This window comes from Charadrius vociferus, unplaced genomic scaffold (assembly GCF_000708025.1).
Source record: "Charadrius vociferus isolate BGI_N301 unplaced genomic scaffold, ASM70802v2 scaffold676, whole genome shotgun sequence".
Classification (NCBI taxonomy): domain Eukaryota; kingdom Metazoa; phylum Chordata; class Aves; order Charadriiformes; family Charadriidae; genus Charadrius; species Charadrius vociferus.
The window spans coordinates 447,978-464,279 of NW_009648661.1; the positions used below are offsets into that span (position 1 = coordinate 447,978).

At 45.5% G+C, this 16,302-nt stretch overlaps 1 protein-coding gene across 1 annotated transcript in view; it reads right to left on the bottom strand.

Annotated features, from left to right (window-relative positions):
• The window catches only part of PPEF2 (protein phosphatase, EF-hand calcium binding domain 2), a 16,293-nt gene extending 2,708 nt beyond the window's left edge, over positions 1-13,585 (bottom strand). Inside the window, exons 1-13 of the mRNA XM_009886493.1 lie at positions 13,525-13,585; positions 9,727-9,854; positions 9,117-9,174; positions 7,785-7,960; positions 6,643-6,757; positions 5,308-5,354; positions 4,687-4,853; positions 4,567-4,603; positions 4,326-4,475; positions 3,209-3,412; positions 1,590-1,775; positions 765-907; positions 150-256 (exon numbers count right to left, since the gene is read on the bottom strand). Coding sequence (XP_009884795.1) covers positions 150-256; positions 765-907; positions 1,590-1,775; positions 3,209-3,412; positions 4,326-4,475; positions 4,567-4,603; positions 4,687-4,853; positions 5,308-5,354; positions 6,643-6,757; positions 7,785-7,960; positions 9,117-9,174; positions 9,727-9,854; positions 13,525-13,585 — 1,579 coding nt within the window. The remainder of the gene's footprint in view (positions 1-149; positions 257-764; positions 908-1,589; positions 1,776-3,208; positions 3,413-4,325; positions 4,476-4,566; positions 4,604-4,686; positions 4,854-5,307; positions 5,355-6,642; positions 6,758-7,784; positions 7,961-9,116; positions 9,175-9,726; positions 9,855-13,524) is intronic.
• Positions 13,586-16,302: the final 2,717 nt, after the last annotated feature.

The following is a 16,302-nucleotide window of genomic DNA, read 5'->3' on the forward strand; positions in this document are numbered from 1 at the left end:
GCTGTGGAAAGGTCTGACACAGCCTCCCCCCGTGACAGTCACTGACAACGAGCAGTGTGGAGCTTCCCAACCAGCGACACGCTCAACTTAGCTCCTTCAGTCTTGTCCTACCAGGGAATTAACCTAAGTGTCCCTCGGCTCAGATTTACCTGTATTGTCCTTATCGTAGGCCTTGAACGCACTGATGAGGGCTGAGGTGTGAGCAAAGAGCTTTTCCCGCAAGGCTCGAAAGGCTGACTCCTCTACTCTGCTGATTCTGGAGGACGCAGAAAAGAGAGAAGCACATTAAGGACTTGCCACGAAGTGCAAGAGAAGTTGCACCTTACCAGTCCTCGGGCCTGTCCATTGATTGCCCAAACCCTTGCGCGACTGTTCTGCACAGCTACAGCTTGTGGCAAGGCACTGCATGCCTGGAGCACAGTTCCGCGCAGCTGATGCAGTGAATCCCTGCATCAGTTCGTGAAGTAACAAAGCAGAAGGGCATCTCAGCAAGGGTCAAAACTTAAAACCTGACATTGAAAAGAGAAGCTGGAAAAGCAGCAGTCTGTAAAAAAGACTCCCCTTCTGATCTTGTAACGCTCCCTCCTCAACCCTTGAGCCTCCCCCAGTAATTTCTGCACAAAGCTTGAATCCTCCTCTGGTGCTATTATTTAGTAAATCAAGCTGAGGAAGTTCAGCTCCGGAGTTACACTTTCTCAAAGCTCCCAAAGTTTTCCCTGTTGGAATTTTGACTTGGTGAATACAGAACAACCAGAAAGCCTTGCCTTTGGGTCATTGTGAGAGTATGGGCCGTCTTGTTTGCTTGGTACTGAACAAAATGGGGGACAAGGTCCGGTCCCAGCTTCACGTAGGCTCCCCTGTTGCTGCCAATCTCATAGTAGTTTGAGGCTGAAAATATCGTCAGCACCTAACCCCCAAAAAAGAGAGGCATTTACAGTCAGTACGCACATCCTCTACTATATATATGCATATCAGTGAAAACAACACAACCCATCCCACCTGGAGTCAACAGACTATGAAAGCACCATGTTTTAGGTGGAAAAGAAAGAGCAAGGTAGCAGCTAGCCCAGAAGCCTTACAGGTGTGAGTTCCTGGATGGTGACACTGGTCTCACATGGATCTGGCCACATGCTGGGCCTTCTGTGATTTCACTGCACTCTCTGCAGTGAGCAGAGTCAGAAGTGCCCCTGTTCAAGTCTCTGAAGTGACCCCAAATCTTCTGAGAACAGAAGTTTGCTGCAGCAGCAGTGTTACTAAACACCCTTTTGTACATCATCTTCAGAAACACCTGCATAAAGTGGGAGCAACGGCACAACTGGGCTCAGATGTTTTCTCAGCCAGCATGCGCAAAGATGTGCTTTGCCTGCGCAGCAGATGCCCTCAACAGAGTAGGTGACTCCAGACTGTCCTGACCAAAGACCTCAGCTGGGAACACACTTCAGTAACTCCTAATAAGGCTGTTCAACGATTTTGTATGTACTTAACAAAGTCCCAGTGGAAGAAACACAGAGCTGAGACAAGCCACCACAGAACACCCACTCTGGCAGGATGTAAACCTAAGTATCCTTCACACCGTCCCCCTTACCGACCTTCCGGTTGTGACAGAACTCGTAGCCCTCTTGCTTGCACTCGTGGGAGCGGATGAGGAACTGCAAGTTGTACTTCTCAAGGATCTTCTCTGTCACATCAGGCCCAAAGTAGCAGCCACCACCTCGCACCGTATTTACTCTGCAGCCCTCCTGAGGCATGGGGTCACTCCAGAGAATGTCTAAAATCTGAAAGGATTGGAAAAGTTCACTGAATAAAGTGGACCCAGCAGATATCACCCATCAAAGCTTACTAAGCAAATACAGCTCTATTTCTGGATCCCTCCCTGGACTGCTGCTCTTAGCACTGGGCAGGGAAACAGATGTTTCGAGCATCCCAGCTGAACCACCGTACTGCTCCCCAGGGCTGTCACAGACCTGGTCCACCACAGAGGTGACAGTATTGTTGACCTGGAGCAAGAGGCACGTCCAAAGTGCCTGGGGGTGTCCATAAATCAGGCCTGATACAAGCTTTCCCTTTCCTGCCTCTAAGACTTCAAAGAGCCTTGCCTGTCCTCCTCCATCCCAAAACGCAGGTCCCTGGGCAAGAACATCTAGCAGATCCCAAGACCATGAGCAGGCTTAGTATTAAACTCCTTTGCTCTCTAGCCGGGACATCCTGCAGCCTCCAGTAATGTCAGTACGTACTGACTCAGTGACCACTATTTGGATTAAAGTTTAATCTCTTTAACCCTGACCTCAATATACAGCTTTATGCTGATAAGCTGTGCAGTGCTGGGATATCATATGTAATGCGAAGTAAGTAACGATGGTTTCCGAGCGCGCAGAGGGGGCTTACAGACAGTCTGCTGTAACACAAACAGGAAACCAAGTTCCCAGGCTCTGACCAGCCTAGCAATCAACTCTCAGTGCAGCCCACCTGAAAATGCAAATGCAGTCTGCTCTTGGTGCCCGCTCATCAGCAAATTATGTGCTCTTTCATTATGCACAGAGCTGACTTCAGATACCCCACATACACTGGGCTCTACAATCAGTCTTGTCTATTATTTCTCTCCCCTGCAGTGAGGGAAGAAAATGTGTTGCCCCACTCTATGCCTGAGCAGCAGTTTTATTTATACAACAAAGGATGAGTCCAGTGCTAGGAGCGAACGCTGGGACGGAGCCTTGAGCACAGAAAGCTGAAAGCCCGGTGAAGAGGCTGACTTGCGAGGGCAGGAGAAAGGGGCCAGCAGAACGGCAGCCAGCACACAGCGTGCATGCTCCTACGTGACTCTCGTGCACGGCTCTTCAATTGCTAGGCAGCCGTGACGCAGCATGGGCTGGACGTAGTGCAGGTATCTAACGAAACATCCCAAAGCAGCAAAGATCACATGCTTACAGTACAGCCCTTCCTGACCACTCACCGTTGAACGATCAACGCCAGGCTGTCTCGGGGAACAGAGCAGGAGGTACAAAGTAGCACAAACCCCAGTAGCCTGCCTGCTGGCACTTCAACATTGGGTTGCTCCTTAACTCCACTATACGAAGCAGCAAAAATCTCTCTGCAGAGAGTTCTGTGCACTGACCCACATATTTTGTACTGAGATTCCTCATAACAGAGAACAAACCTGCAGGAGACACCCACAGCCCACCGAGCTCAGGGCCCCGCTTAGACTACTCACCTGTTTCCACTCCTCCTGGCGAGTCCAGCACGGCCCATCCAAATCCGTCAAGGACACCACACTGGAATAGGTTAGCTCCTCATCCTCCGACTCGCTGATGTCCACCAGCCGGCGGCACCACTCGATTTGCTCCTGCACTGTCTGCCGGACCCACTTGGAGAACTCCAGCCTGTTGGCCATGCTGGGAGCCTGGGTCGGCCGGGGCTGCGGACATAAACTAAGGGCTGCCTCACTCTCTGCTGGGTCAGCCTCCGCTTTGCTCTCCCCATTTATTTCCTGTATTTCCACATTTCTGTTAGACTCCTTTCTTTTCTTCCCTCTCAATACAGAAATAAACTGAAAGAAGTAAGAGAAAAGAGAGATGGTCACACTCCTTGGAAACCTACATCTCCAGTTCTAACATCTTCCATTGGCAGACTGTCAAGTGACCCAAACCTCCGGCCTCAATTCCCTTTGCTGCCATCAAACACTGATTAATTGTGGGAAATTACTAGTGCTGTCTTCTCAGATGTGCCATTCTTGGTTTACAGCTGGGGCCCCACATCCATCCTGACTACAGGTGTGTCTCTTCTTCATTGACTTTATGCTGCTCAGACGTGTCACAAAAGGTAGAGTACATGGATTTAATCTGCAATGGGAACTAGGCGGTAGAATGAGGGAAGGAATAATGACTAATGCAAGTGCTTGTCGTTAGGTTTGGAGAAGGGAAGCACTATTTCTCAACTCAAAAGTGAGGCAGAGACAAGTTAAATGACTTAACAAAATCCTTCTGGAAATCTAGGGGGAAAAACAGGCTAAGGAGCTGTGGGACAAAGTCTCATCATCACTGTGTTTTTAGAGTCAGCAGCAGCACAGCTATTTACCCATGCCATTACCCACCACTTTCCTGGCTACGATCCTCACATCCTCCAGAAGCCAAGAATGCTTCTTCCCTTCACACCTTCTGCACATATACTATTAAACCAAAACGATCCACTCCAACCCTGTACCTAAATGCAGTTTGTCTAGGAAGACCATCCTTTAGGTTTGTCTTGTCAACAGCCAAGCTGTCGCAAAGCTCCTCACCACAAATCGGCAACACTGTTGTCTCTTGCAATATCTAGGAAATAAAACCTACTTTGTTCCTTTGAATTTTCTCAAGCATGTCCAGGTCAGTGGTGTCAGAGATGCCCCCATGTATAATGAGGACTTTCTGATCAATCAGGGTGGCCAGGGGGAGCCAGCAGAAAACATTCTGAACCATCTTCAAGATTTTCTTCCCGTGCACCTGGGGGGACAGGTCAGAAGGGAAAAGATGAAGCATCAAGCCTTCAAAGTCCGTATCTCATGTGGTAAAGGAGACACAAACGTATGCCTACCTTATATTTCTGCATTACTTCCTTTGCAAAACCGTAGCTAAAGGAACAGGAGAAAGGAATTTCAGTGGGATTTGCAGCAACCCCCTTCACATCGCGATTAGCCCCGCCCAGAACCCGTACCGTAAGTTGACCATGTGGTCCTCGTGGTTCCCACGGTTGAGATGAACCTCCTTCGGGTAGATCAAAAGGAAGGTAAAGAGGATGATGAGGATCTCGAGGGACTGTTTGCCTCTGTCTACAAAGTCCCCATTGAACACGTAGGACTTGGAAGGGGAAGGAAGGCCGTTCTGTAAAAGCAAGGAACAGGCAGATATTACCGGAGAGGCCGCCGCATGATCTCCATACATCTTCTTATGATCTGCGTATTTCTCCCTGCCCCAGCTGCACATTCTCTTATTCCTGCCCCAGGTTACCTTATACAATAGGTCCTGACTCCTATTTTTATCCTGTAGGCTCCCAGCGGCAAATGCACTGCAAAGTGAAAGCTAGCACTCAGGACCAGTTGCCAATGGTATCGGCACTTGCAGAAATGTCCACTGGCACTTCCCAAATGTACATGTATGTCAGATTTTCTAAGTCAGCAGGGGAATAAGCTGCTGCTTTGTGAACCTGTTGAAAACCGACCAAATTGACCTGGAGAACTGCACGTGAAGGGCCCAGTTTTACAAACGCTTCTCAGCATTATCCACGCGATACCTCTCACAATGCCTGGCCAGCCTCCCTCTACAAATACACACCTACCTTATAAAATATGAGGAACAAGTCATCCAGCTGGCCGTGCAAGTCTCCTAACAGGCACAAAAACACAAGTCACAGTGTGTTTACGTTTAACTTGAAAAGACACCAATAAATAACTTCCTATGAAGTATCTCTATAAATTCATGACCACTGCAATATTTTGTGAAGTTCAGGGTCCTTACACTGAAGCAATGTGCCCGAAGGAAAAGGACATGATGTAGAGGCTTGAACCGAAGCCTGAGAAGGACATCAAAAAAGATACACCGGCTTCTGAAGACTGATTCAGAAGCTTTGCTCATTTATCTCTTACAACATGACATAAGAATCTGTTTGACTTTGATCATTACATGGCAGAAAGCTGTGCATACAAAATAGTAATCAAACTTAATTCTCATTTAACATGATACTGGAGAGAGAGAGAGATTTGTTTTCCAGAAGCTGACTGCACACAAAAGTTTGTGCCAAGTACATATTTTTCAGTTTAAACATCAGTCCTAGAGTAGGAAAATAATGGTGAAAAGCTTTGTCTCTTTCAAATTTACTTGATAGGACTCAAAGATATGTCAGTGTTCCGGATCCGAATGCATACACTGCTGCTAATGAGGATTCAGCCGAAACAGCTCCGGGACTTGGTTATTTAAATAATCCCAGGCCACAGAACAGGACAGAAAATGACTGAGTTTTGAGACCAGTCCTCGACTGGGTGCAGTTTCTGTGGTTTAGTAAAATGACTCCAAGTTTGGGGCGACAGAACAAAGACATCTGAATTGAGTTGAAAAATTCTTTAAATCTTTGCTGTGTAACAATTTTAAGAGCCACAGGCTATCATTATCACCCTTTATCTTCTCTTAGACGAGTATATATCTATATCATACTTCTCTCCTTGCATTTTTATAATCGCTGTGACAGCACCACTGCTAGAGCAGGCTGTGCAAGCTGAACGCTACCGTCTAGGGGCAGGGTTTGTTAATGATGTATCCCAAAACCTCTCATGGAATCCAAACGCAGACTACAAACGGACAAATCGCCTTCCCTCAACACCCCTATCTCGTTCCAGACCAAGCAGAAAAAGGGCCACGATGCAGACATGCTTTCTTCAGTCTTCAGGCTAGTCTTCGCAGCAGCTCAAATACCGTATCGTAGGGTACACCCAAATATTTTAGACAGCCCCAGTTGCCTCTCCACCCAACACACATTGGGCTTACAGGCTGCATTTGTGTTCCATACTCGGTACAGAGGAAGGCATCATGCTCACGCTACCATTTTGGATCTTTCCCACCCCTTCCATGGGAGCGTTCTGCCCCAGAGACTGCGCAGTGCCCTCCCACCCAGACGTACCGCATACGGTGACCTCCTCGCTATAGCAGGTGGAGACGTGACTGATGTTTGGCAACTGCTTGAGGTGCTTCCTGGTCTCATGCAGAAGGTTTAAGACATAGCGAGCGTGGAGCTGCTACTAGGAGAAAGTGAAGGGATTAAAGCAGGAAATCAGTGAGCTCTGGGCAACAACGCAGCTCCGTCTGCAAAGGCCCCAACGACCCACCACGGTAGCCTGGATGGCAGAAACTCTCGCTGGGATGACACTCAGTGCTGACCTACGGGTTTACGAACAAAATGAGGCAAATACTGGACAACAGCAGGGTGGGAGAGACTCCCTCGAAGCAGCCCATCCTCAGCACTGGCAGGGCTGGCAAGAGAACCCAAAAGCCTGTGGTCAAGGCTATATCCGCTGGGCAACACCACCTCCTAGAGCAGCAGAAATTCCAGCCCAGCATCACAGGTAAGAAGCTGCTCCTCTAGATCTTTCTTAGCCTTTTCCACATTAAGCCAGGCCATGAGCTGCCATGTGTCCTGGAGAAATAGGTTCCCTCAAAGGCAGCACGTAGGCATTTAATATTAGTCAAGACACTAGAGACCTTTGGTTCAGAAGTTGTTCTGTTCGGAGAAGGGATGGTTTGGCCTACTTTGCAGTTCAACACCTTGACTGAGGGATGGCAGCACAAGACTGCAAATGTACGAGGACTTGTCTTGTTAGTGCTGCTGAGTACGGCACTTCCTCATCCAAAAACTCACATTTTAAATATGAATCAAAGTTGCATGGCACGAAATATAATTTTAATCAGCTGCTTCCACCTGAGCTATCCTATACTTTTTTTACAAATTGAGAAATTGCAACAAAAAATGACAGAATGTTTCAACATGGACTGCTGTTGGGTTCTTCACTTTTAAATGAAATTCAGGTTAATATTGGTGCACACCCACAAGAAGTTTTCAGTTTTGTCAGAACAGTATTTACAGAAAGGAAAAAAGTTCCTATGGTGAGGGGAAATACCGTATCATTTCCATCCCCCTTTGCTTAAGACCGTGCCAGCTCATTGTACTCCAATCAGCTTAGCTTGTTAGGAAGGCTAAAACCAAATTATCTATCCTACATCCCTGTGCAGAGAAGAGGAAAACGTGGTTCCCTTTGGGATCCTTACTTGTTTCTGTTTGAAAGCTTCCAGCAAGGCAGTCGCATGGTCAGGAAGGAGCGGGAAAGAGAGACGGGGACCAGTGTAGGAGTCTGGCACCTCCAGGGATTCGTAGTCACAGTATTTTTCCAGCTCAGCCTCTTTGAAGCTTTCCCCACTTATGAACATGCGACTGATAAAGTCCCCTGGATGGCAGATGGGTCGGTTTGGGTGTTTTTTTAAAAAGAGAAAGAGACAAGAAAAGGTTAAGGTGGCTCAATACACCATTTTAAGTAATTTGCTAAAGAAAAGCTGTTTGGTTAGGCTAGAGCTCGTGAGCAATGGCAGCAGTGGAGGCGAGCTCCTAATTTGACACTGCTACAGAATTTGCAGTGGGGAAAAGGCTGCAGTGACAAGTTTCCGTGTGCTGTGTGTCAGGCAGTGCTGGCAGCTATGCTAGTTTCTGCAAAACTCGGGTAGAGCCAGATGGACATTGGTTTCCACGGCTAATCGAACTCTTATTTTCAACAACATGCAAAAGGAACTGTCTCCTATGCCCCACTGTTTTTCTTAAGCTTGCACTTTCTCAGTGTTGCACAAAATCTGTATAAATACGCATTATTTCTTTATTGCTGTAACATCTCAGAGCGCAACTCAAGGAACAAGACATTATTGTCCTGTTTTATACAGACACTGAAAAAAAATCTTCCTCAACAGGGCTTTGCTGTAAAATATGTGGGGTGGTTGCGAGAAAAAGGGTAGCAGTTTGAAAGGGAGAAGCGAGGATGTCGGCAAATTATGGTCAGCAAAGTAAATAGTTAATTTTGACTTAACTACCATCAGATTTCAGAGCTAAGCTCATTAGCAAGTTCCCAGCACTAAGAATTAGCATACAGTGCTCTCGGCAGATTCAGGGAGATACTGTATAGGTTCCCACAGCACTTGTCCCTCCCCTCCCCGCCCCAATTATAAGTGAGAGGCTAAATATAAAAACAGTTGATACCCTCGAGCACAGTTCCCTAAAGATGGATTCTCTCGCTTCAGAAATGGACTCTGCAAAGCCGTGGTTACCAGGGACTGCTGAAAAAGGGGCAGATTTCTAATACGGCTCTTTAGAAACATCCTGAGCTTTTATTCCCCCTTCCAGCTCCTTAAGGAGCAGGGATTGCCCCACATCCCTCGCGCAGCTCTGACAGTTTCCAGACAATTCAATCCCTATCCAGATGCCTGATGCCAGCGCTCTTTAGACTCTATTGGCCCCCTTTGTCATCTTGAAGGGCCACCATTTGGCACCGAATCAAGACAGGGTGCAGCCTTCCGAGCTGCTAGTGCCACATCTACAAACGGCACATACAAACTTACTCTCTTTGCTGCTGCTTGGCGTGAAGTGGTCCATGAGATAACTGAAGAAGTTGTGAAGCTGCAAGAAGAGAGAGACCCTGTCATCGTTCACCCTGGAATGAAATTCTGCAGACTGGCAGCTTAATGGGATCTTCTTTCTGGAAGTATTATCTGTGCCCTTCTCATGTTGTCTGGTATGTCCAACAAATGATACTATACCAATTCTAGTTTTGAATATCTTGTGACCAAGTCAAAAAAGCAGCTTTACCGTCAGCCATACAGACACCTGTAAGCCCTGCCTCTCCCTGCCTGACAGCAAGGCAACCATATAAGAGAATATTAATCAAAATTGAAGTATAACAAACAAATTAGGCGTGCCTATTGTGTTCAGGCTAATGAAAAACAATGTTAAATCGTCCTTACGGCTTTCTTTCAAGACTCATTACTTTAGGTTTCATCAGACATAAGCAGGCAGAAAATCTATAGGCTAAAAAGGGGCAGGAAACCCAGTCCTTGGCCCACTGAAGCACTTAGAGGGTTACCAGCCAGTAGCCAGAAAGGAGTGAGTCTGTTGCACAGAAACCACCCTCTTATGTATTTTCCTACAGACTCCTTTACCTTGGCACCTTACCTTGATCTGATCCTGCTCGCAAGCATACTCGATGGATTGAAAAATTCTCCAGGTGCAACGTCGGCGCATTTCCAGCCGGGCAACATAGCGCCGATACCACTGTTGGATCAAGACGGCTGCCTTGAAAGCTAGGGGACAAAAGCAGAACCAACCCGCTGAGCTGCGGTGGCTGCAGCTGAGCTACGCTGCCACCGCTCCTTTCCCGACCCTGAAAATTGAAGAGGCACCTTTCTTTTTCAGGAGCAAGTTTTCAGGAAAGGTGTTCTGATGCCTAAATATTAAGCATCCTTTTGTTATCACAAAACACCCACTTCTTTTTACCGTATTTCAAGAGGTTGATCTGACCCTGCCTGACCTGAGCCCTCTGCAGCCATTCTAAACCATTGCTACTGGCTCCTCAGCACCAGTGTTAACGACAACTTATTAGGGCCTAAACATCCAAACACACGCTTCAGTATTGATAGACAATTTCCTCCCTTTCTGTCTGCCTTGATCACTTGCATGTCCGTCTTACAGTCTAGATACTGGTGCTTCAGGAAACCGGAGATTAGACTGAAGCCAGACAAGGAGCAGGGGGAAAACAAGACACCGAGTCCCTTTTCAGAGCCTTAAAAATATGGGGTTTGTCTGTCTTCCTCTGAGCCAAATAAATACCTCAACTTATGCAGTTCTGGGCAAACTTCAGAAGGGATCTATTCTAGCATAAATGTTGCCCTGTTACCTTGGAATAAAATAAAGACAAAATTAACACCCACAGTGAAAAGAGGGAGACAGATCTTTAGCCACTTAATGACACAGAAGGAATGAAATGCTGGGAATTTCAGGTGCCTGGTCATGGTTCCGTGCACAGCCAGCACCAGCACCAGGCTCTTCCCTCCAATAAAAGGCTGTTTTCCCTGGTCTTTAAAACATAACCAGTTCTCTGCATTTCCCCAATTCCGGTGTTTTTCGTTAAAAGATTGTTTCAGATGGGGTGTGTGCGTATTTAAAGTGAAGTACATTGGTGCAGTTTCCCATTTCCTTTTTCAAGTTCTGCCACAGAACTTGATGTACCTCTACAAACTCTTCCATCCTTCTGAGGTGGCCGTGGCCACATTTGTAGCTCCTGGTTACTTTACAGCCCTTTGCCAATTAGCTCTGCTACTTGGCATCTCTTTTGATTATGCTCTGTGTCCCTTCCTGTGCATTTCTGAAGCTCTACCCTAGAGCCCTACATTTAAAACATTTTGTAACAATGCTGCTCTGTGTCATCTTTAGCTGAGGGAGGGACAACCACTCTTAGCTACAGGCTGGCCCCAAAATCAAATGGAAACTGTCGACAGAGTTAGAGGTACCCTGGCGGAAGCTTGTATTCCCTTGGCATCTGGTTTGCGTGAGAGCACTGCTGCATTCACCCAAACAGGGAGAGTACAGGGGGTGAAGGAGTGGAAAACCTTTAGTAAAAACAAGGAAATCCCCCATTCCTACCCCAAAGGCTGCTAGGTGCTGGCAAGAGACAAAGAGATCAGATTAATTCAATTAGCTTGCATTAATTATAGAACATAAACCACTCTCCACATACTTCAGCAGGAAACACTGACCTTTACCTAAAGAAGATATCCTGATGGCTTATGTATTGAAAATAATAATCCCTCTAAATTGTGTTACTGTTACAGGACTAGGAGCTGCAGAGCACAAAAAGGGAAGAACTGTTGCTGTTGTGCAGCAGGGGAACCGAGTCACGGTGAAGTCATGGCAAGAAGGTAAGACTTGGCTAGTCTTAAAGTAAGAATAACTCACATACCTTGTTGAGAAAATGCTTACCGATCTGCTGGGCTATGAAAAAATAAGAGGCTGACTTTTTTTTTCTGCAGTTGGGTGCTCCTGATGCTACTTCTTCAAGCCTCCTTTGTAAAACAGAGCCCAAAATAGCTGCCTTACTCCCTGTACAGTAATTTGGCTGGCACGTGACCAGAATCACAGTCACAATCACTCTCTAAAATAGACAACTTCTAAATATCTTGCATTACCCTAGGAATGGATAAATGCCCAATTACCGTGGTAGGAGTCAGATATATTTCAACCGAATCCTGAGTGGAAATTTACAGTTATGACTCCACGTACACCAATGCTTTGAAACATGAAAAATAAAATCTCTGAAAGACACGTTATGAAGCACACAGTGAGCATATATACTACCATCCACAGCATTTTAAGCTCCAGATGGGTGAGGTGTTGGGTTTTTTTATGCTACTTTTACCGAGACTGACTCTGCAACTGAAAAAGCCAGGTATTCTAATTTACCAGCTTACCTGGGTGAGTTTCATCTGGCAGTGTTTCTACTAGTTTAGAAAAAAAAATAATAAAAAAGGAAGAGGAAGAGATTTATCCACATTTTATGAGGATCCAAGCTACTGAAAGCATGCCAAAGTGGTGGCACTCAAATCAAAATATGCCTGTTCGTGCTAGCAGTATAGCTCACAAATCAGCTTACAGGAGGGAGTCGGCACCCTCACTTGGGTTCCCCATCCCCTTCTTCGCTCAAGCGCAGGGCTGGTTTAACAGGGCTCTGCTGGCTACGCTTTCCATAGGGAACAGCCTCTGGGCCTTGTACAAGGGGGACAGGACACCGCCTGGCACGTTATACTTGAGTGGAAAGTCCTAAGCAGCTCCACATCTGCAGATGAGCAGATCTGAAGGATTTTGAGAACCAGATGCAAGGAATTCCAAGAGGTTTTCCTGTCACAGGAAACTGTTGATGAGAGATCAGATGTAATGCAGAGTTTCAAATGAGTAACTAGTTTTATGTTACACTTTGTTTGATATAGACAAGCCATTATCATAAAAGAGCCCTGAACTTTTTGGGAAAGTCCATGGTTTTCTGGCTCTATAAGCAATAGACAAATCTAGCTTTCTTAAAAAAAAAGGTGGAGTTCTTCAACAAAGAAAATTTATAGACAAAAAAGGCCGAGGCACAATGGTATCCCTGCTTTCTTCATTTCTGAATGCAATCGCTATTTTTCCTTTCAAAGCTCATGCTAACAGTTTGCACCACACTGCTGTTCTGCCAATGCTGGTGACTGACTGACTCAAACAACATAGTAATCTGTTTACTTTTTTACATTTCCTTATGTGTACAGTCTCACTCATAAACTCCCTTTATTCCATAGCAGACCTAAGCACACACCCAGAAAATTGATATGATCATACAGAGGGTCTCATAAAAATAAATCATTACAGCTTCGAGAGCCATAGAAGAGTCTAGGTTATTAGCAGAGATTAACAGCATTGTGCTGACGTAATTAGAAAAAAGCACAGGTTTTGCTTTTCAGTTTTTCTTAGCCACACCATCTTACCTTCTTTAGAACCAGATTTCTTTTGGATTTGTTAATGCTTCTGTTTTATCAGTCCTGCACCACTAACAGAGTCTTTAAAACCGAAGTCCACTGGAAGCAGCAGGGTGATACCATCTATCTTGCTGTCAGCACATGACCACATACGCATTAGCCAGCAATTGATTAATCCATTGCATGTTAGTTCTAACAGAAATTTTTTGCAGCTTTATTTCTGGTCAGATTTTGATTGATTTTAATCTAATCCTGGTCTGTTATTATATAAAAGCTGTTATTTTCTCAAGCCTGTCAGTCTTCTGCCTGACAGCTGAGGCTCCTTGTCACAGGGTACTGAAAACATAACCTTGCCTCTATACTATAAAAAACCCCCCTGTGGTAACTCAGCGAAGAAACGCATCCCCTGCAACCTCCCAACAGCATGTGCAGGGGCAGAAAGGAAAAGATTACTTTCCAAAGAATCACTCACCATTTTCAGACTTCTGCAGGGAGTACTTGTAGTTGGCATTTACAGAACTACCAGATCCCATGTTCTCCAACCAGTGCTCCTAGAAGGTTGCAGACTGGCCCAGTATCACCAAAACCAGGAGAGAGATGCAGGAAAGACCATTCGGTCAGAAGCAAAACAGCTGCAGCATGTTCCACAGTGCTGAGAATCTATAATTAAATAAATTAACACTTAAGATCAATGAGCAGATGGCCTGTCTTGTACATCTTCCACTACCAGGTTTTTCCAGCTACTTTGTTGTCTTCTAGACAATCTGAGATGAGGGTTTCCGTCTCTCTGTTCTAAATTTCATGTCAGCTATATGAACAGGCATCATTTCAGCACCTTTCCGAATTGTATGAAAATAGCAAGAGGTTGCACACCTAGGTACTGTGATTGTGTGGTAGATGTATAAATCAGGCATTCGCGTACTCCCAACAATGCCTGATTTTAGCCTCCTGTCTCTTAGCAATATGGCAGTCTTTGACCTGAGCCTTCATTTCAGACGCTACAATAAAATAATCTTGATTGAGCTGGGAGAGCGGACTACATCTGCGAATCCTCATTCTACCTCTCCCCTTCCTCAGGCATAGCCAAAGCACCTGCATGAAGGTGCTAAATGACTGCATGTGAGAGGCAGTTGTACACTGTATAGAAAAAAGGTTTTCCAGTACTGATCAGGGGCCATAAAATATGGCATATGGTATATGCAGACAAATATTCACACATATAGCCATCTGTGAAGGATAACCCTCATTATGAGGGATGAACCCACAGATGGTATTTAAATCTATTTGCAGTACAACAGCTAGAGGGGAGGTAAGTCTAAAATAACAATTAGCTATCATAAGAAAATAATCAGCTTTGTTAAACACTGCTTTCCTTCACCTCGTGGATCTGCTTGAGTGTGGGAGCATATTATACCATCAATTGCTCGCATCCTGGCCAGTATAAAAGGACAGGACAGCCAGACTTTTGTAACCTCACTGCTGCAGAAAGCTCTAGTCAGAGCAAACGGCTCCTATTAGGTCAAATTCTGAAGTCGCTCACTTTGAGGACAACGAGAATGTCGTTCACAGTCAGACATGTTTCCTCTAGAAAAAAAAAAACAATCACGTACTACTACTGAAGCGGTCCCAGGCTGCATCATATAAGAATTATATGGATTTTTATTCTAACCTGGAACCAGGGGAGGAGAAAGCTGAGTCAGGGAGGGAAGGAAATAAACACCTGTAAAAATATTAACCCTGGTGCTAGCAGGAGACCACAGCTCAAAGGTTTTGAAGGGTCAGGACAGCAAGACTATGGAAGCACTTTGCGCCAGCAGAGGGAAAAGTCCTCCTTTTCCCACTTCCTGCAATCCTTTTGCCTCCTTCAATCTCTTTCCACCTAACCCACATCTTTCCTCTCAAAATAGCTACAGATCTGCACAAACACTAATTGAAGGAACACGTCCGGTGTTGTATAAGGTGCATGTGCACAGTGTTTGCTGAGGAAGACGAGCTGTGCTAAGCAACATTTCAGCGCGGAAAGTTTCGAAGGCAGATGAAACGCTGAAATTCTCTACCTTGCCCAGGATGCCAAATTGCACAATGGCATCTTCACAATAAATGGGTGATGCAACAGGAGGACATGTAGCAATGTTCTCAATAAAATACCAGTCACTCTAGTTTGATTCTAACTACATTATTTCACAGCAGTGTCAAAAATGACCTGAAATCACTGCTGAATTATGGCCTTTGTGCTGAAATGATGTAGGTACTCTGACAACTTTTCAGATTATCAACTACTCAGATGGACAGTTGCACACAAAAATCAAAACCCTGAGCATTTAAGGCTCTTATTTGTAACCTCCTGTACAAGGCAAATCCCATTTCAGGAAAAACCATTTTTCAAGCTCAGAATTCCTCAGCGTAGACTTTTAACTCCCATCTGGTTATCCAAACAAAAATTTCTATTCAAAGACACAAATCTGGTGATTTCAGCAAGTATTAGCTATCCAGAGAATGATACGAATGATTGGCTCTGTATCAGGAGCTTGCTTTAGAAACAATCGTCCCCAAGCACCTCCACTTGCATTCTGGTATAACCCGGCAGGGCAGTCTGGAACAGCGTGACGCTGGTTCCTTTCAGATGAAATGACACCAGAAGATGCACTCCAGCTGCTAACGGGGGTTCCGGCCATAGGACCAGATTCAAGCCAGTCCCAAGAAAAATCCCTGAAACGTAGTTCGTGTAAACAACCGTTTCTCCACACTGGAGGTCAACACAGCCTGCGTGCCTAGCTCTTATCTTCAGTGCTGCTTAGGAACCTGACGGTACCAGCTTCAAAGGCAGATGGGTGCTTCAGCTTTTTGGAAGAGGTCAGTGCCTTTAAGCATAACCTTAAAAATGAAAACGTGAGGGAAAAAATCCTTTTTCAGGAACCAGAACACTTCCAGAGCACTTTTAAAAAATGGAGAACAGGTTTGAAGCAAGCGCTTAAGTCGAGAGTGAGGTACTTTGCTCGCTTAGGCCGCGTTTGGCGGTACTGCCTATCTGTTTTGGATAAATGTCACCTTGGATTTGAGATTGAGACACAGAATAAAACTTTTCCTCATTTCGAAACAAACAAGCATTTGTTATTTAGACAGCCCTACTTCAAACATAAATATTGCCCATGCATACCAAGGGACAGCCTGGTATTAGCGTGCCCGAAGAGCACCTGCAGAGAGCAAGCACAGGCATCAGCACCTACCTATTTATCTTATCATGAACCGT